Below are 20,014 nucleotides of genomic sequence, written 5' to 3'. Positions count from 1 at the left end.
TCATGGAGACATTAACATTGTGTAGATGACATTTCCTACACCCTGGTTTCTCAGTTCCTTCACCTCCTCTCTTTGAATGGCTTTATCTTCTACCCTATTTCAGACACTCACTTCCATGTTCTTACTCCAGAACGTGTCATTAAGGGAACTGCAGCCATTCCCTAAAGTCAATTTCAAATGTCCCACGTTTTCTTCATCACCTTTTATTTTTCCTGTTCACTCTGGTGTCTGAACTTCAAAAGTCCTCCTACTGCACCAGGACCTACACTCCATTGATCCTTCTACTTTTCACTGTTCCCGATGCCCTCACTAAGTGTGCTCTCACCCAGGACATTTGCACTCGGGGTTTGCTCTGCCCTCAGATACTTGCAGGGTTTGCTCCCCAGCTCCTTCCAGGCTCTGCTCCACCATCATCCTTCACAGGATCATTTTAAAGTGCCCCTTCCCTCAAAATAGTTTCTCCTTATCCTTGTATGGTTTATTTTTCTCCACTGTGCCTATCACTAAGATACTATATATTTTCCTTTTTATTTATCCCTCTGGGATGGAAGCTTCATGAGGGCAGGGAATTTTGTTTACTGTAACCCAGTGCCTAGAACAGTGCTTGGCACATATATGGTTATCAATAAATATTTGTTGAATGACAAAAATGTGTTAGGGCTCCATTTTGAACCCAGGGCAGTTGGACAAGAAAGTTCCTCCTCCCACTACTCTGTGTCCTTCAAGATGAACCAGTTAGGAACTAGACTGTGGGAGCCACGGGGCTAGTGCTTTTTCTGAGGGTGTGGGTAGGAGTGTGGAGAAGAGGACTCCACGGAATACCCTAGATGTGGGTGATTGGCAATATAGTACCAATTAAAATTTTGAAAAAAGATGAACATTCAGAGGGCTTGCCCATCTCATGAAGGCATGGACCAGTATCATTGCTTCTCTACTCTGTTCCTTCTCTCCTTTTGCTTCCCATCCTTCCCATCTTAATCTCCCTTTCTCTATTCTATATATCTATTTTTCTTCTTTCCCTTGCTCCCTCTCTGCCTCTCATTTTCTTACCTCTCACTCCTTGACCTCCTTTCTCCTCTCCTTAGCTTTCTCAAAGAACAAAGCAAATTATTTTTTGGAAAGAATTTTAATTTCCAAGGTGTGGGAAAAATGAAATTGTCCCCTTTCCCGAGGTTCCCTTGAGCATCCTGCAACTTAATGAAATAAATGGCCTGGAGGAAGATGTGGTGAGTGGAGGTCGGTTGGTGGGTCTGTCTATGCTTGGGTTCTCTCTCCCTCCCTGTTTGGTCTCTGCAGCTCTAGGAGGATGGGCAGGGCAGGGTGAACTTATCGCTGGCCCCTTGCCCCATGCTACTTCTGAAGTAGAAATAAATGACAGCCTAGAGATGTTGAAGAAATTCGAAAAAGGAGGGAGGGAGAAACGGCTCTTAATAGCAAATTGTGAAGCTGGTAGAAAGACATGATCCTCTTTCTGAATGCCAAGTGCTAATTTCCATGGATGAGTCGGCCTAGGGCAGCCCAGTTTCTCTTCCTCCTCAATGAATTAGCCTACAGTAGTTGGAAGTGGTAGAAACAGGGTGACAGTTCTGATGTTGGGGCACCTGCTCCACCAGTGAGAAGCAGAGGTGTCAGGAAGGTGCGCCGCACAAAATTTGGCAGTCTTCATCGACAGCAGATGGAGCAGTGTGTCAAGAACAAGGACTTTGCTTTCAGGCATGCTTGAATTCAAATCTTAGTTGCATTAATTTCCACCTCTGTAATCTTGTCATTTTACTTAACTCTTTTGTGCCTTAGTTTCCTCTTCTGTCAAACAGAGATGATAAGAGTCCCTACCTCATTGGGTTGTCATAGGGACTGGAGATGATGCATAATAATGATGACGACAATGATGATGATTATTAGTGTGAATCTGGATATTTACTAAATACCAGACATTGTGCTAAACGTGCACACTAGCTCACATAAACTGCCCAGAACAATGTTTGGCACATAATGAGCATTTGATACATTTTGAGTAGCATTATTATCCAGCACTGTGTAAGAGAGTAAGAAAATGACTTTGGGGGACATGAACATTTGAGACACATGAATATTTCAGTCACTTCTCTGTTGTGAGGTGAAGTTTCAGCTTCCCTGGAACCTTGATACAAAAAGTATTCCATCAAGATGGATTACATTATAGTTGCAGAAAGAAACGACTCCAAAATCTTGGTGGCTTTACCCAACAAAGGTGTATTTCTCACTTATATGAGAAATGAGGTGTCCAGTGAGGGTCAGCCTACGGTTCTGCTCATCACTGTCACTCAGAGCCCATGGTGGATGGATGTTCCATCTTGATGTCTGTTTCCACAATTATCAAGACAGAAAAAAGGGGGACTCGTATAGAGAAACAGCAACTAAATACTCCTGCCCAAAAGTAATTCATGTCTCTTGCTCACATTCGTTTGGCAAAAGCCAGTCACTTGGCCACATATTAGCTTCAACGTGGTGGAAAAATGCAATCTACCATGCGCATGTTCCAGGAGAACTAAAATATTTGTTAATAGCCCAAGGACCATGTACCCTAATCATCACCACAGAAGGGCATGCTCTGGCTGGTGGATGTCACTGACATTCTGTTTATAAAGAATGACTATTAAGAGCTACCATGAACTGAGCATCTATTATCTAATAGGTATTGTGCCAGGTACTTTGCATGTGTATGCCAGTTAGTCCTCCCAAGGAGGTCTTAATAACCTCCATGTTATAATGTGGAAACTGAGGCTCAGGGAGGTTCACTTTCAAGGGCTTAATAGTATCAAGGATAGCATGAATATAGGGTGCACAGGTTTTCTGGATTTACATGGATATCTGTCAAAAAGAACAGTGCATTAAGAGGCTACCGAGACTGATTTCTAGTCCCACTTCCTAATTTTTAAAGTCTGAGCACATGCCAGGATGGCAAACAGGTCTTGCGCGTCAACTCTGACAGATGTGCCTTGGTTGCTGGAGAACTGTGATGAGAAGGCTCTCAGATGGGAAAGAGTCATGTGACTGATTAAGAACGTCTGCTCTGGGCAGAGGAAAGCGGTGGCAGCCTGGGAAACAGATGTTTGCCATCTCTGGGCATTTTTTTTTAACCTCTCTGGGTTTCAGTTATATCACTTATAAAACAAGGTTAATAAAACCTTACCTGAGTGAAGGTAGGAGCCTGGCCAAGATGATTTCTTGATGTCCTCAGAGGGCACCAAAACTTCAGTTTCTAGGTGCATGTATTCCAACTTATTTTATGCATATTGTTCCACCATGTGGTCATGAAAATCCATTAGTACGTGTGGGATTGGGCTGGGGAAGGGAACCCAACAGACTGAGTCATTGAAAACTGCTCCGAAGGAGAGCAGAGCTGGAGGCCTTTGACAGGAAAGATGAATCATTTATTGGCACTTAAGGGTGCCAGTCATTACTGCCCTACCAAGCACACATCTGTGAGCTGGATATGCCTCTTGGTCTACAAATCCAAAGGCTGGGTTTCTCAGTCTGGGTGATATGTTGGGGAGGCATGCATCTTCAGATAAACATGCCTCATACTTTTGGTGGTGATTTGAGGAATACAAGCAATACATTTTTCTTAAGGTAGACATGATATACTAATCAGGATCCCAGTGGGAAATAGATAGCACACTCAAAGGGTTTATGCAAAGAGATTTTAATAAAGATTACAGAGGTGTGGTCAGGATCAAGGGAACAACAAGGGATGGCGTGATCTGCAGCGACTAGCAACAGCGAGGCCATTACCATTCACAGGCTAAAAGGGACACAGGAGGGAAAGGTGTTACCAGGACCTGTGTGTGCTATGGCCAAACGGAGCCATGGCTGTAGGAACTCAGCTGCTGTGCTACCCAGACTACTGTCACACAGGGAGGGGGGGGAGTAGACACAGGGATGTTCTCTCCTCTCACCCGCTGATACCCTGCCAGAGGGCAAGGGAGCCTGGGTGGTAGAGACATGAAAGACAGAGCCTTTGGACGAGGCAGCAGGGCAGAGAAGTGTGAATAATGGCTCTGGAAGGACACATGGAGAAGGCCCAGCACACAGGAATAGATACTGGATACAGAATATACATAGAATTCACATGAGTTTAAAGAGGCCACATCACAGGTGAATGAGGAGGGAAGGGGGAGCACTGTGGTGAGAGAAGCACATTCATCTTGTTTTTGGGGGCCAGGGCATCAGCGTGGGAGAAGGGAATTTGAAGCTCAGCAAAACTTAAACCTATTTTCCTGGACTTAGAATCTTTGGGAACATGTGGTGTTTTGTTTTAGGTGATAACCTAATGTTTTCCCTCTATTTTAAGAAAGGTTTCTCGTGAACCTGTCTGCTTACATCCTTGAAATGGAGGTAAAATAAGGGAAGTGTTTTGGTCCATTTTGGGTTAGAAGTTTATGTAGATGGTATATGGCCTTGAACTGGCACAAGTGAGGGAGCCCCAAAGTCCCTCAGGGTAAAAGTTGGGACCCACTTAAATGATGGAGATGGTCCTTTTAGAGCCCTTCGTTGTTGTGCTGGCTTTGGAAGATTTTATCTTCTTTAAGAAAGGAGACCATTCTATCCCACCAGTCGAATTGACAACCTCTGCTTCCAAGGCTGTCTGTGTTATCCTGGAAATCCATCCCAGCTTCCAGGCCAGAACCGGGGTGGGGGGGGGGGGGGTGGGAGGGTGGGGAATGGACACGACACGGGACAGGGACAGACACACAGACGACACACGGGGGGCATGGGGGGGAGACAGGGACATGACACTGTCAGGTTTTCTTCTTCTTTTCTCAGAGCCACTTCCCCACAAAAAGCCAAATACCCTTCCTAATCTTGGAGCAGATGCCTCCGTAAGGACAGAAGAAAGGCTTACAACTGCATTGCCCAGTATGGCAGCCTGAAGCCACATGTGACCATTTAAATTTTAAATGAAATTAAAATTAAATAAAATAAAAAAGTTTAGTTCCTGAATCACACTACTCGCATTTCAGGTGCTCAGTAGTCACACATAGCTATATTGTGTTAGTGCATAATGTTTCCATCATTACAGAGAGTTCTATTGGACAGACGGGTCTAGATCCTCATGCATGGCCCTGGATGGGCTAGGGCGCCGGCAACAGCATTCAACAACTGTCTTCACCCACAGAATTCTCTCCTTGATGACAAGTGAATATCTGGGCTTGTCTGGTTTTCCTGTGCAGCCAGCAAATTACTAATGATGACGATAATTGCAGCCCACATTTATTTAGTCCTTAACATGAGTCAAACAGTGTGCTAAGGTTTTATAATACATTATGTCGTTTAATTACTACCACAACCCTGAGGAAGACACTATTATTATCTCCATTTTAACAATGCAGAAACTGAGGCTCAGAGAAATTAAGTGACTATACAACTATTGGGTAATACCATACGAAACTGCCAATATTCAGCTGTGTTTGATGGTTCAACCTCATAGTAAATGGCAGAGCCTGGTTTCAAATGCAGGTCCAAAGACCACATCCAGTTCCATGTGGCTAAGGCTCTGTAAGTGACTACCTTGAAACCTACTTCAGAGGGCGTTTGAAGGATTAAATGAAATTATGTTGGTTCTGTGCCTGGTCCACAGAGGGGCTCCTGGAACGTTAGTTCTTTCTGTTTTAACTTTCGTCTGTCTGTCATTCTCATGCTCTTGGGAGGCAGAGCACAGTGTCTGAGCAGATGTGGTCAGTGAGATTGGGAGGAAGAGGCCACTGCCATTTACCAGATCCCCTACCAGGGACCTGGAAGAGTTCATCTTCCTCACCAAGACCCCATCCTTCCGCCCACCAGTCCCCACACCTCTCTCTCAGGAGTCTCTACTGCTGGGCAGATCTGGGTCATTCTCTCTGGGCATTCAGCAGAGAGAGGGGTGATAGACACTGGCCCCTTCTATTCCCTGTGCCTTCACAGCCCCAGCAGATGTACTTCATCAACAGACCTCTCCCCTGGAGATCTTAGAAGGAGTCGGAAGGCTGGAGGTGGACCGGAAGGGGCTGCTGCTGCACTGAGCAGGTCAGCTGGTTCTCTAAGCAGTGCTCCAGACCTCCTGCGTGTTATAACTCTGTCTTCATGATTGTTTCTGGCCAGGAGCCTGACTGCAAATTCTTCCCTCTTTTATTTGGCAAGAGGGGAGAGAAGCTCCCCTTGGCTGAGGGTCCTGCTATTTGAGTAGGGTTTTAGGACTTGCGGGTTGTTTCCATCCATATGAGGAACACTTGTCTCTCCAAAGCAATAGTATAGGGTTGCCGGATTCAGCAAATGAAAATACAGGACGCCCGGTTAAATGTGAATCACAGATAAACAACAGAAAATCTTTTAGTAGGCAAGAGCCTTGGGGATCAGACAGACCTGGGCTTGAAGCCCACCATTTATTGATTGTGTCAACTTGGCTGAATTACTTAACCTCTCTGAGCCTCTGTTTCTTCCTAAAACAAAAAGGAATATAATACCTTATTTAGGGATGCATTAAGGATTAAATGAAGTTATAAAATACAACCCACTGGGCTGTCGTGTAAGAACGCACAAAACAATCACTCATTTTTACAACACAAGTGTAGGTCCAGTCACACCTGAGACAAATTTGATGGTGAGCATGGCAAAAACCCTTGGAACTGGAGCAATCTCCATTTGCTCAGTTCAAATGAGCCTTTAACTTCAGGACCTCAATTTCCAGTAGTCCTATGGAGGGAGGGAGGAATTCTGAGGAAAAGGGGGGCAGGGAGAGAAAGGACCAACGTCCTGTGGGAACTGGTTTTCTGACCCAGAAACAGAAGGAGCCGAGAGTGGAGGCCACGTCGACTCAATTCCCTTTGCTCAGTGGTCAGCCCAGAACAGTTGTCCAAAAGGCAGGGTTTTTTGGTTTATTTTTTTCATGGAAAGGCGTGGGAAAGGAGGCCCTGAGGGGTGAGGACATGCGGGGGCTCCCATCAAAGGAGGGAGAAGTGGCTCACTTTGGCATGTTTCACAGGTCAAGTCTTGGGGCTCCCATATTAAATCTATGCCAGGGTTTCTCAGTTTTGGCTTTACTGACAGTTTGGGTCATATACTTCTTTGTTATGGGGCTGTCCTGTGCATGTTTAGCTGTAGGCCTCTACCTACCAGATGCCAGTCACCCCTCTCATCCTCCCTCAAAATGCTGACAATCAAAAACCTCTCCAGACCCTGCCAAATGGGCCCCAGGGTGGGCGAGGAGGGATGACAAAATCTCCTAGGGTTGAGAACCACCTGTCTAAAGAATCTACTAGCCAACACTCAAACCATTTTATTAGCTACCATTTATTGAGAATTTATAAATATTATCTCCAATTGCCATGCTCATATTACAAGGTAGGTCTTATTACCTACATTTAATAGTTGAAGAAATAGATAAATTAACTTGCCCCAAATCCTACAGCTGGTAGACCTGGGCTTCTGACCAAGGCTGGTCCAACTCCAAAGCTCATACCGCTCCTGCTGCCACGCTCCCTCTCTCTGGAAAATCAAGGACTTTTTTTCCTTTAAAATGTAAGGAAATTCTTCTCAAGTCAACTCAAGTCCAAAAATATTGATTGAGAAGCCATGAGAAGCTACAAGAGAAATCTAAGATGTTGCTCCTCTCAAGGAGTTTTCACTATCAAGGTCATTGAGGAGGTCAAGACTCTCACACAAAACAGTTAAAGAGCAGCACAAGGCAGTGGGAGTTTGGGCCAAAACGAACATTTTTAGAGTTAGAACTTTGTGAACCGAATGCCCTTTGTGTATGTCTGCTTCGTGTGTCCTTTCACTGCCAATCTTAATAATAAAAAAAAAGAAGGAGAAATGGAGCCTTGAAGTTCACGGGATCTACCAGCCACGCATCTTAGGAAATTAATTCTCTCGCCTTGAGGTGGGCTGGGGGTTGCTTCCAGCCAAACACTCAGCCATCTTCTTTCTGGCTCTCTGCACGAAGTCCACCTTTCCCCTTTCCTTTCGGATGGCGGTGTACTCATAAGCCTTGAGCTTGCTGTAGTAATCGGAGAACTTGTTGTAGAGGATGGAAATGGGCATCCCGTTGAGGATGATCCCAAAAGCAATGCAGAGGAAGGCAAAAAGCCTGCCTAGGTGGGTCTCTGGGTACATGTCTCCATAGCCCACAGTGGAGATGCTCACCTGTTGAGGAAGGAAAGCAGGATGGAACTGTTAGCATCATGAGGGAGGAGAAGAAAGGGAGAGAACCAAGCAGGGAAGTGTCTTCTGTCTCCTTGAAGGTGCACGTGGGTCATGTAACAGCTCACCATGGAGCCACCTTTTGGAGGTTCCAGAAAGTCTGCCTGCAGGACCTGTGTCATGGAAAGAACACAAGCTTTGAAGCTGAAAGACTTGGGTTTAAATCCTATCACTTACAAATTTTCTTATATACAATACAAGGAAGATAATACCTTTTTTAAATATGAAGAGCATATAAGATAACATGTGTAAAGTTCTTGGTGTCAAATGGGCTCCATAAATGTAGGTCTTTGTCTCTCCTCTGCTGGGCACCTTTAGGATGGGGGTCCCTGGGTTTGCCTACATGATATGTGTACTGGAAAGAGCTTAGAACCAGCCAGAGCTGACTCTGCCTTTTCCCTGCTGAGTGACCTTGGGCAAAACATTCAGTCTCTAAGCCTTGGTTCCTCCATCTAAAACGGGAGCATAGTACTTAACTCTCAGAATTCTCGTGAAGACTAACTAAGAAAATGAATATAAAATGCTTAACACAGTATCAGGCACACAAAAGGCATTAACTTCCTCTATTGTCCTTCTCTCTTCTTTAAAATGAAGACGATTGTAATAATTCTCAGGGTTGTTACTAGTTCAAATGAGAGTGTATGCAAAGGTGCTTTAACTGAACGCCTGGAGGAACACACTCTCATTATTTTGCGAAGGGATTTTTGTAAGACATCACTGACCAAAAAATATGTTCACCTTGCGTGAAATTCTTCCCATCACTCTTGTCACACTGCTTTAAATTCCACTAATTAGAGATTTATTTAGGTTAACAAGCTTCTGTTTTAAAATGCAGATACCCTTGGGGCTACTTATCAGTCAGTGTAGCCAGAGAAAACCGGGAAAACCTCCCAGGGCCTGTATTTTACGGCTCATGTACTAAGACTCCCTTTGGTCCCCAGACTGTTGGTGAAATTACTAGAAGTCTTTTAGGCAGGGCAGTTGATCACAGTTGAAAAAATGGTGCGTTGTACAAATCCAGGGGGCACTGTTCACTTCATTGATTTGCATTGTTGTTGCCACAACCTTCCAGCAGGCGGTCGTAAAAGGTACAAAGTCATTCTGTTGGCCCATACCAAGAAGGCCTATAGCTTAGAAATTTAAACCTTGTTTTGATGATGTAGGGGTTAGTCTGAACTTCAAATAAGGATGACTGGTTAATTAAAATGAAATGGAGAAGTGGGCCAGCTGGGCAAGTCCGGTGGGGCTGATAAGAACCACAGCTCCATCCAGCCCATAAAAAGAAAGCTTGCACCTCCTCTTTGGGGTGGGTGATGCACCACCTCTCCCTGCTCCATCTCCGGTGAGAGACCTGTTGACGGATGGGCTGCCCCAACAAGGTGGAGGAACACAAGCAAGCATCTAAGAGAGGCAGGATGGTGTAGACGAGGTGAAGGAAACAGGAATGGCTCTAGGCTCTGTGGGTCTGAATCGACTTCCCAGCTGTGTGACTTGGGCCAGTCACCTAACTTCTTTCTGTTTCCATTTCTACTTTTGAAATGCAGGGAGAATAATAGTACCTACCTCATAGGGTTGTTTTGGGAATTGCAGGAGTGCCTGGCCCAGGGTGTGTGAACGATAATGTTAGTTCCTCTACTTATGAGACCAACAGGCCATGGGAACAGGCTCCTCCCTGGCTCCTGCTGAATGCTGTGTGAGGGAGATTGAGCGGGATGCACTCTAGCTCCATTAGAGAATCTCCTTTTCCTACCTTGTGGACCAAAGGGTGATGAGAGGCAGTGATAAAGTGGGACTGTGGGTTAATCTCAAAGTATGCTTGCCTTCATGTGTTTCTTGTCACTGGCCACACCAAAAGGAAAAGAACATGAGTCAGACTTTGTCCAGGTGTGTGAAGTGAACAACAGTTTTCATACGTCACTAACACCATCACTCACACCTCTGTGGGACTGTTTAGTCAGTCTACTTTCCCTGGAGGAGGCCTAAAGGGGGTTGGATATAGGGGTGAATGACTTGAAGGGGTACTTTCAGAACAGGAAGCATCCATTTAAGGCCAGCAGAGGCTTTGAGGTAAACCAGCCCCTCAAAGGTGCAAGATTGGGGGGCGGGGGGGGGGGGGGGAGGCTGGGAGGATACAGAGGAAGGAAAATAACTGAGACAAAGCACCGATTTTAAACTTCTGCTCAATCCCCACACTGGCTTTGCTTCACTCCCAACCCCAACTTCATTTTTTTGGGTTGAACTTTGAGTGAAAAGTCAACAGCAGAGAGAATTGGCTTAAGGAAGATGAAATATTTGATGTCCATAATATGATCTAAAGATTTTTGTTTATCTTGGATCTCTATTTTTAGAGAAAAGATCTCTGCTGCTCAGAGGCTCTGTATGACTGGTCCTGAAGAATCTGTTCAAAATGCATAGCTAATTTATGCATTGTCTGCATTGTGGATAATTTGACTCAACTAGTGATCTGGTTCTTGGTCCTTGGCTCCCAGAGGAACTCAGGATTCCTTGACTTTAGGGTACTTTTTCTCCACGTTCTACAGGCCAAATCTTTTCTCCCTGGATGCGCATTAAAGATCGAAGGCCCCAGAGTGGCCGACGTGACTTCACAGTGAGTTCTCAAATTAGTAGGAGTTGGGTTTGGAAATGTGACCAATATTTCTACAATCCATCTTAATATCCTGAAAAAACTGGCTGGTTCAGCCACTCTGTAAACTGGAAACTTACCATTCCGTTGAAAACTTACATATTTTCCCTAGCCTTTGGGTCCCAAAAGCCAGAATGTGACCTTCCCCTCAGCAGCTCACCCATTAATCAGCAAATGCTGGCCTGCTAGACATTACAAGGAGGACAAGGATCCAGTTCTTCTCTGAAACTTTAGAATGACTATACTTGAATTTCTCCTTCAACAAGGAATGTTTGTTTCCTTGATAATGAACTAGGCAGAGATTAAATCTTGGCACCCAGTAATCCATACATCTAGGAATTATGATCCCAGGGAATAAAACTGAGTTTTAAAAATAATTAACACCCCTTCTAGTGTTCCCAAAGAACTTGAGGTGGTAAAGACTAATGTTTTCTGGCTAACAGTATTGCATACCTCACTCATGTTGTCCTTTAAAGGATTTAGCTTCAAAGGCTATACTTAGCCTATCCATGCTGCTGTTGCCACAAATATTTTAGGAATTCCTCTTTGGGATTATAATCTGCACAGAGGATTCAGAGGCATGACCTTCAAACAAGTAGTCTTATTTACCTTGAGGGTTACCTCTGGGTGCCAATCTTAAACTCAAGGGTCTTGAGTTAAAATATTGAATCCATCCTCAAAAAGGGAAAGATTGAGCACCATTACAAAGAGGCAAATGGACATGTCACAGGCTCTGAAGATAATTCCTCAGTGGAATTCGAAGAATGTTTTGATCAGTGGAAGCACTGTTAGAATGAGGTCATGGGTGACCACCTTGAAGAGAACAACCAGGTATATTAAAGTTCTGACATGCATATAAATTGTACAATAAGGAGGTGTGCAAAAGCTAAGACAAGTTTGGGGTCTATTAATTTGTCCACAGAAAGGTATGCAATAATGACGATGCCCTCTGCATCCTCAGCTTACTTGGCACAACTCCCTGCCCTCTACAGTTCAGTCATGTCCCCCTCAGGTCATACTGGCCAACAGGAGAAGCATAGTTTAAAGAGATAAAATGGGACCACTCCAAATCAGGAGTGCACAAGATCAAAAGTGATTAAAAAAAAAAAAAAAAAGAAGCCTAATAGCCTTTGCCCCACTTATGGCTCCTGTGCTGTTTCTGAAGCAGCTAGGAGAACTTTAATGCCTTCTATGCCAGACATTTACCCAGCGTCTCTCAGTCTAAGCCTGACACTCTTCTGTACTCTGTGCTGTAATTCTGCTGCTGGGAGTCTGCAAACTACAATTCCCAGATTCCCTTGCCTGCTGTCTTCTGGTTATGTTCTGCCAATGAGAGACACTGTTCGGAGACTGGAATGTGGGATGAGAGATAAGAGTCTCTCTTCCCCCTTCTGGTTTCTGTCATCATCCTCCAAAAACAGCAGACAGTGATGGCTCAGGCATCATGACACCAACCTCATAGTGTCATCTTAGGGGGCCCTGCAACAGCTAAACAGGAATTCCATCTCTGTCCTCCTAGATTCTGGTAACTCTATCTTCTGTTTGTTCCCCCAATTCTAGGGCCGACATCTCTTTCTTACAGTAACCAATCTTTGGGTTATTTCAGTTTGCCTTTTTGTTCCTCCAGCCTTCTAACACCTATATATCTATCTCCCTTATCAAATTCCTTTTGTTTAAAATATCTATCTTTTTTTTTTCTGTTTTCCTGACTGTAATCTGACTGATTCACCTTCCAAATGGGTCTTATCAAAGCAAGCAAGCAATCAACAAAAATAAAGTAAAATAAATCTCAGTGAATTTGTAAGTCCCACCTATTTGCAAGGAAATAATAACATACTTTAGGTAAACATATCAAGATAGGAACATGGTCTCTGGGCACAATTATCTGATGATAAATTTTCTTTTTGTAGAGTTTTTGAAGGAATGAGTTCATGACACAGTTTCCTGTTTGATTTCTACAGCTTTAAGTTGCTCTAGAAGGCCCAGAAAGAAATAGTCTATTGAACAGTTTAATTGTCCTTTTCTACTTAAAAACATAGCCATACCGGAGGCCAATGATTACAGCTTCATCACAGAGCTAATTGTTCCTGTTGAGTTGTGCCGTGCATTTCCCACACCCAGGCAACTGGAGAGCCCAACACGCCTGGAGCTGCTCCAGGCGTGGGCCTGTTGATCTGGACACTCGGAAGGTCTCCCAAGATAGAACAGCTGACCCTTTTGTATGTTAGACAGACTCTCTCTTTTTCCCAGTAGAGAAGGAATCACTTCTATTTTCCCAAAAATGAATCTGGAAGCAAAGGTTATTGCTTCCATGTGATAAAGACTATCAACTTGTCAGATATGGTAGCCTCTATTTATTGCAGATGTCCTACAGGCTAGTATTTTACATATGTTTCCTATTAGTGCTTACAAATGACCTCTATCTGACAGACGAGTAGGACAGGACTATCTGCTATCCTAACACAGGAGCACGTGCAGACATGAGCGTCCACAAGGGATTTGTTTTGCAGCTGGAAGAGAATTCACAATAATGAATATTACTGTATTCCTCCTAAAACCCTGAGTTGAATGACAGAGGAAGGCTGCAGGATCTTGGCATAGAGAGACGGAAGATTATTAAAAGCAAGTCAGATTTTGGAATTGTCTGAAAGTACTAAAAACACATGGAAGAAAAGATTAGAGAATGTGTCTCTAATGTGGGTGAATATATCCCAAGGGAGACAGCAGAGGGGTGGTGCAAGAACATAGCAATCATATTTTTCTTTCCCTCATCTTTAATTTGCAATGTGTGGGGGTATGTTTTCTGATGTGTATAGTATATTTGAGCAGCAATATCTTACTGCAGTAGAATGACCGTATTACTGGACCCATTCTTTACAGCTTCCTCTATCCTAGCTCTTTGCCACACAACTTTGCAGTGCTTTCCTACCATGAGTGGGCCAACCCACTCTGCCCTTTGACTGTGACTTTGCTCTTGTGACTTGCTTTGGCCAACGGGTTGAACAAATGACAGGAACAGAAGCTTCTACAGTGCTTGCATGATTGGACTTGTACTCTCTCACTTGCCCTTTGCCTTGGCCATGGATTCATGCCTGCTGGAGGACATGTGGTCTAGTCTCCCCTTCATCCTAGCTATCAATCAGCTGACCATCAGACATGTGAGTGACTGGCACCAGCCCAAATGGGAAGAACGTTCTAGTTGAAACTAGCCTAAATTGCAGACTTGCAAACTCATGAGCTAAATAAATGCTTGACAATTAAGCCATTGAGTTTTAGGGTTGTTTGTGATACATCATTATTATAGCAATAAATAACATAATTTATGAATAACTAAACACGTATTTATCATGGGTGTGTGCTCAAAAAATTTTAAATTATGTGGTGTATTGATCAGTAAAATGCTTGGAAACCACTGGATCAGTTACTTTGAGGATTCTACTTCTCAGATTCTCATGTCTGTTTCATCCTATTTAGATAAGTTTCTTCTCATCATTCAAATTTTAGCTCAATGTCAACTTCTCCAAGAGGGCTTCTCTGACTCTCCCATTAAAGGTAGATTCCACCACCCAAGTCACTATCCTGTTATCTTATACAAGACCCACCAAGATCTGAAATTATTTATTATCTTTCTCCTCTAGAATATAAACTCCATGAGGGAAAGAACTTCACCTTCTTTTCCCATCACCCGGAATCCCTAGTGTTTACAATACTACTTGGCTTTACTGGAGGTGCTTAAAAATTCTTGCTCCATGAATGAATGAGATGGACTTTTGTGGGTTACATGAAGAATTGGTCCTAATATTTTGCATCTTTTTACTTTGCATCTACATAAGGAAGCAAGACATTTTGCTTGCATCATTTTGACATGTTCTTTTCTCTTTGCTCCACTGAGAATACGGACCCTTAGTAAACAATATGCAGCGTCATCAGAAGTATGGAGAAGAACGGGGTTAATAACACGTCAGTCCTGGGGAATAGAGCAGTCCTGGAATGTGCAAGGGGAATTGCTCCTATTGTTTTCATAAGTTAGTTTAGAAACAAATACAAGTTATCAGTCTTTTATCTAATAATGAGTTTTACTAGTATAAATAATTCTCAGAGAATAAAATGGACGAAGGCCATTATAAAAGGTTAGGGTTTGTAAACGGTAAGGCCGAAATGTGCAAATTTGGGTCTGTGAAAGGGTGCCCGGTAGAGCTAATGGCCACAACAGAAACCTCACATTGGTAAAAGCAAGAATTGGTAAAATTTGTTATAGATAAAAACTGAATAGTGATTCAATTTTTATTGTAAAGTTTATGGAAAACACTGATCTTGAGTAAAATAATTTTAGTTAACATAAAAAGAGGATAATTTGAAAGTTTCAAATGTCATTTGCATTAAACAGATCAAGAAATTAAAAGGGATCAATAGGCATTCACTTCAGGAAATTTTTTAAAAGAAAAATCCATTATTGGCAACAGAATTATTATCAAAAGCTTTATATTAATATACAAAAGGTAGACAAAGTTTTGTGGGTTAAAACTATAGTCTCAAAGATTCCACTAGGTCCAGCCTATATATGTCAGCCTTCGAAGATATCTGGGTGAATGGAAACGACTCTCTAAAACTGGATATCATATCATAAGCATGCGGATTTGCTCTTTTCCCTTCCTGCTTTACTCACCTCCAAAGTAAATGTCATTTGCTGGGGGACAAATCATCCTCCATCAGCTCCATCTGTACACGTGGTTTATCTGCTATGGGGATGACCTTTCATCATTTGGAATATGATCAGAGGAGCGGCATTTGGCTAGCTCCTTCGAAAGGGCCTAATGTCATCCCATCACTGGAGAAAGCTCACAAATCCTGTTGTACATATGAGCTCTCTGCTTTTCAGGGAAGGAAAACACATTGAACTGAAGAGCTCTGCATCCTCCCCTTTGAGAGACAAGGAAACTGAGGACAGGCACTGAGGGAGTGAACTTTCACAGTTCATTATTTAGGGTCACACTCAACTTATTAGCAGATCTGGGACTAGAACCTAAATCTAAATCTTCCATCCCACTACTCTACAATGTGAGCAACCCCGGGTTGGTACATCTCAGAGGTTCACACCAGACTGTGGGTTCTGACATACCGAATATTAATGTTGAAAATACCTACTTTCTGAAGTGGGAAGAACTGCTTATATTAATGTCTTTAAAGGCATTACAAATAATGTACTTAAAAAAATTAAGAATCCATACATGCAGTTCTTTCCTGTGCACATATGTCAACTTATTGACCCGAGAGGACCCAGTCGGCATTTCCAGGGATTCAGGGATTTTCCAGGGATTTAGTCTAGTATACCAGAAATACAGATATTGAAATAAATGGCATAAATTATCAAAAGGCGAGTACCAAAGAAAACAATGGCAAAAATAAATACTACACTGTACAAATTAGGCAAGACATGCAGAAGACTACAACTTGAAAGAGGCAGTGCTGGGGTGTGGAGGGGGTGGATTTCTGAGTTGGACAGCCTTGGGTCTCATCCTCGCTCTGCTGCCTTGAGCTGTGTGTCTACACTCAAACTCTCTCTACACCTCAATTCCTCTAGCTGTAAAACGGGGCAATAATGCCTGGTCCTGAAAGAATTTTAGTGACGTGGCGCAAGTTTCAATTTCAGATGCTTCCTTCTGTGTCCAGATTTAGCTACAACCAGAGGGATTTCAGTTAGGGTTGACATGGTTCAGTGGAGTCTCACTTCCTCCTCTGAATAAGTCTCTAGTTTCCTTCAAAACTTGAAGCCACTTCCAATGTGTCCTCTTTTTTAAACAAAATGGCAATCATAAACACCTCACAGGGTTGGGATGCTGAAATAAGATAAACTTTATAAACTACTTAGGACAACAGATGTTCAACAAGTGGCAAATAAGAATGATTATGAAGCTTCTCACATACGTCAACAATGAATCCTCCATAAAATCTGTCTGTTTTAAAACTAAATCTAGATTTGGAGATTCCTAGGACTAAGTCAAGTTAAGTTCCTTACTGGACTATAGCGTCTATATCTTTCCACCCCTATAACACCCACCTCTGTAAATCAGGGGACAAAGACAGGTGGCTGATAATCAAGGAAATGTGGGACTAGCTTCTGCTAGGCCTTGGGAAAGCCCAAGGGCCGTGTTACTTACCGCTGCCCACCACCAGGCGTGGGGGATGCTGGTGAAGTTGGTGCCGGGCATGTCGTGCTCCACGGAGTAGGCAGCCGCGGAGAAGGCGAAGATGCCCATGGTGATGAAGAGCAGCAGGCAGCCCACCTGCTGGTAGCACTGGCGCAGCGTGAAGCCGAAGGCGCGCAGCCCGGTGGAGTGGCGCGCTAGCTTGAGGATACGGAGGATGCGCATGAGGCGCATGATGCGCAGGACCTGGCCCACCTTGCCCACGCGGCCCACGGTCTCCAGGTCGTGCTCCAGAGGTGAGCCCTTTCCGTGCTGTTGGTCTTCGCTGGTGAAGCACTCAAGCAGCAGCTGCAGGTAGAGCGGCAGGATGGCCACGAGGTCCACCAGGTTGAGGGCGCTGCGCGCAAAGCGCCGCAGGTCGGGCGTGGAGGCGAGGCGCAGCAGGAACTCCAGCGTGAAGAAGGCGATGCACAGCATCTCCACGTGCTCCAGGATGGGCCTCGGGTCGCTGCCGCCCGCTCCCTGCTCCGTGTGTTGATGCATCTCCTCCACCGTGTTGAGCGCCAGCGCTACGACGGAGACAAGCACGAAGAGGCTGGAGGCCACCCCGATGACCTTGGCGGCCACTGACGAGAAGGGCTTCTCCAGAAGGTTCCAGAGGCAGCGCCGCTGCGGTCCGTAGAAGCGCATGTCTCGGAAGAGCTCCTCGGCCTCCTCAGCCTGCGCCTGGGCGCGCAGCTCGCGCTGGATCTTGAGCTGCTCGCTGAGCTCGTCGCGCCGCTCCTCGAAGCAGATGCGGCAGCAGCGCGGCGTGTACTTGAGTCGCACGCCCCAGTAGCCCAGCTCCTCCAGGAAGCTGCGCGGGCACAGCTCGTCGCGCACCATTAGCACGCCTGACAAGTAGAAGTTGTAAACGAGCTGGAACACGGCTGGGTCGCGGTCGAAGAAGTACTCGTCTGTCTGCGCCTCGTAGTCATCACACAGGGCCAGCTGGCGGCTGCGGCTGGTGGAGGTGGCCAGGCGGCCCAGGCGCGTCTTGGGGTAGCAGGCCAGCTCAGTGTAGTCCAGGCGGTAGCTGAGGCCACCTACGTTCACTTTCAGCGTGGACGACACGGCCGGAGAGTCCGGGCAGCCTTCGGACTGGGCGGTGGTGGCCGCCTCTGGCTGCTGGTCCGCCTCGGGCAGGTCGTCCTTCAACTCATCCTCCTCTTCCCCATCCTCGTCCTCCTCGATGTAGTAGTTGTAGTTGCCCTCGGTCCAGGCTGGGATGCTGGCCTGGGAGCCGGAACGGCCTCCCACGGAGCAGATGCTCCTGCGGTGTTGGCTGCCCCCTGCCTGGGACGCGTCCTGGCTCTCCGTAGTATTCCAGGGCTTGTAGCTCCAAGACCGCCTCCTCTCGCTCTGTTTCAGCATGGCTGCGGGAAGTGGACCCCTGCTTGTCCTTCCTGGCTGTTGTAGGGTGCCTAGCCTGCTTACCGACCTTAGGAGGATGGATCACGTCTTAGAGAGACCGGTCTGGACCAGCAGACCTAAGGTCTGGGCATTGTCCTCAGAGCTGCCCCTCCTTGGGCCCGGGGCAGCCCAGCCCAGCCTTCCGGGACTGAACACACGCAGACGGCGGTCGACTGCTCTAATCTTGCTGATAGGGAAGAAGCAAGTGTTAAGGAGGGATTTAGAGCCTCTTAGTCTGTCCTCCCACCCCTCCTGCCCACCATCTGTGACGTAGAGGATGATTATGTGGCCTCCAATCTGTAGATAATCCCAAAGTGGCAGAGATTATTGCTAATAAAAGCATTGGCCAACCCTGCCTTTAGAAAGTGCTTGGTGTACTGTGCTGAGATGAAATCAACTGTTAGCTATAGAGTATGGATGCCTGTGTCTTGACCGTTAACTGTTGAAACTGCAGCTTCTGCCCTAGGTAAACCCATCATTAACAGGGACAGAAATAGCAACAGAAGGCTTAAAGCGGACTTCATGACAAGTCAGTTTTCCTCTCAGCATACCTCTTTGTTTAAGTTATATGAGATGTCAAATGATCGCCTTCCCATCCGTTCACGTGGTCACACTTTTTTTTTCATATGTATTCTCCTTGGCGGCACTGCTCTGAGTCCCGTCTGATCTTTAAGTCAGTCTCAGTTTCTCTCTGCCTCTCTCCGTCTCTGTCTCTCTGTCCCTTCCTTCTCTTAAAGGATGAAGACATGTTTCAAGGTAGAATCCCGGGGCTGGTGGGTGGATGTCCTTAGGGCCTTGTAGCCCTGCTCAGCTGGTGTATTAGGCCATAGATAAAGGTGGCCAGACTTCCTTCCAAGGAAAAGGTTCTCACCACTCTTCAAGATGTGACTTTTTCTTTTTAAGTCTCTTTCCACGTGTAAGGCACTGTGCTAGGTGCTGGAGGTGGAAGCTTCCTAGAGACACCATTGCAGCCCTCAAGTTGCTCGTGGTTTTGTAGGCGACATAAATATTCAAGCACAACAAAAAAGTGAGTAAAAAATACAGAGGTAGCAGAGAAGAGGAAGCGATTTACTCTGAGCCAGGAATTTATTATTAAATTCAATTTATTTTGAATAGCAATACATGTTGATGACAAAAATTCAAAAGGTACAAAGGTGCATTATAGTAGAAAGTTTGTCTTTCTCCCAACCCAGACTTGCAGCTATTGGGTGTGCCTCTGAGGAGGCAACCACTGTTAGTACTTTTTGGTTGCTCTTCCAGAAATATTCTAAACATATACAATCAGAACGCATCTCCATCTATCAGCGGAATAGCTCTCTATCATTAACACAAATCATAGTGTGCTATACACTTTGTTTTTTTTCCAATTAAGCGTATATCGTAGAGGTGTTTTCATATCTGAACATAAATATCTGCCTCATGTTGAAAATAGCCGCCTAGTAGTCTGAGAGTGGTCAACATTCAGGTTTTTTCTGTCTTGGTTCTTGTAAACAATGGTGCAGTGGATAACAGACATACATTACTTTACGTATGTTAAGATATAGGAAGGATAATT

General features: G+C 44.9%; 1 protein-coding gene across 1 annotated transcript; it reads right to left on the bottom strand.

Annotated features, from left to right (window-relative positions):
* Positions 1 to 7,292: 7,292 nt before the first annotated feature.
* On the bottom strand, positions 7,293 to 18,840 carry KCNV2 (potassium voltage-gated channel modifier subfamily V member 2). The gene is made up of 2 exons (XM_001917136.3): positions 17,020 to 18,840; positions 7,293 to 8,160 (listed from the first exon to the last, which is right to left on the bottom strand). The coding sequence occupies exons 1-2, from the start codon at positions 18,418 to 18,420 to the stop codon at positions 7,879 to 7,881; spliced, it is 1,683 nt and encodes a 560-aa protein (XP_001917171.1). The 5' UTR covers positions 18,421 to 18,840; the 3' UTR covers positions 7,293 to 7,878.
* Between the last annotated feature and the right edge of the window lie 1,174 nt (positions 18,841 to 20,014).

The sequence above is a fragment of the Equus caballus genome, chromosome 23, assembly GCF_041296265.1.
Source record: "Equus caballus isolate H_3958 breed thoroughbred chromosome 23, TB-T2T, whole genome shotgun sequence".
NCBI lineage: Eukaryota > Metazoa > Chordata > Mammalia > Perissodactyla > Equidae > Equus > Equus caballus.
Note: the sequence above shows the minus strand (reverse complement) of the source record. Positions and strands in the feature narration are given on the sequence as shown.

Bases quoted from the DNA above. Each gene is read 5' to 3' on its own strand.
- KCNV2 (XM_001917136.3), bottom strand. From the start codon at position 18,420: ATGCTGAAACAGAGCGAGAGGAGGCGGTCTTGGAGCTACAAGCCCTGG. The intron at 8,161-17,019 runs GTAAGTAACACG...CTTCCTCAACAG, and splicing joins ACGCCTGGTGGTGGGCAGCG to GTGAGCATCTCCACTGTGGG.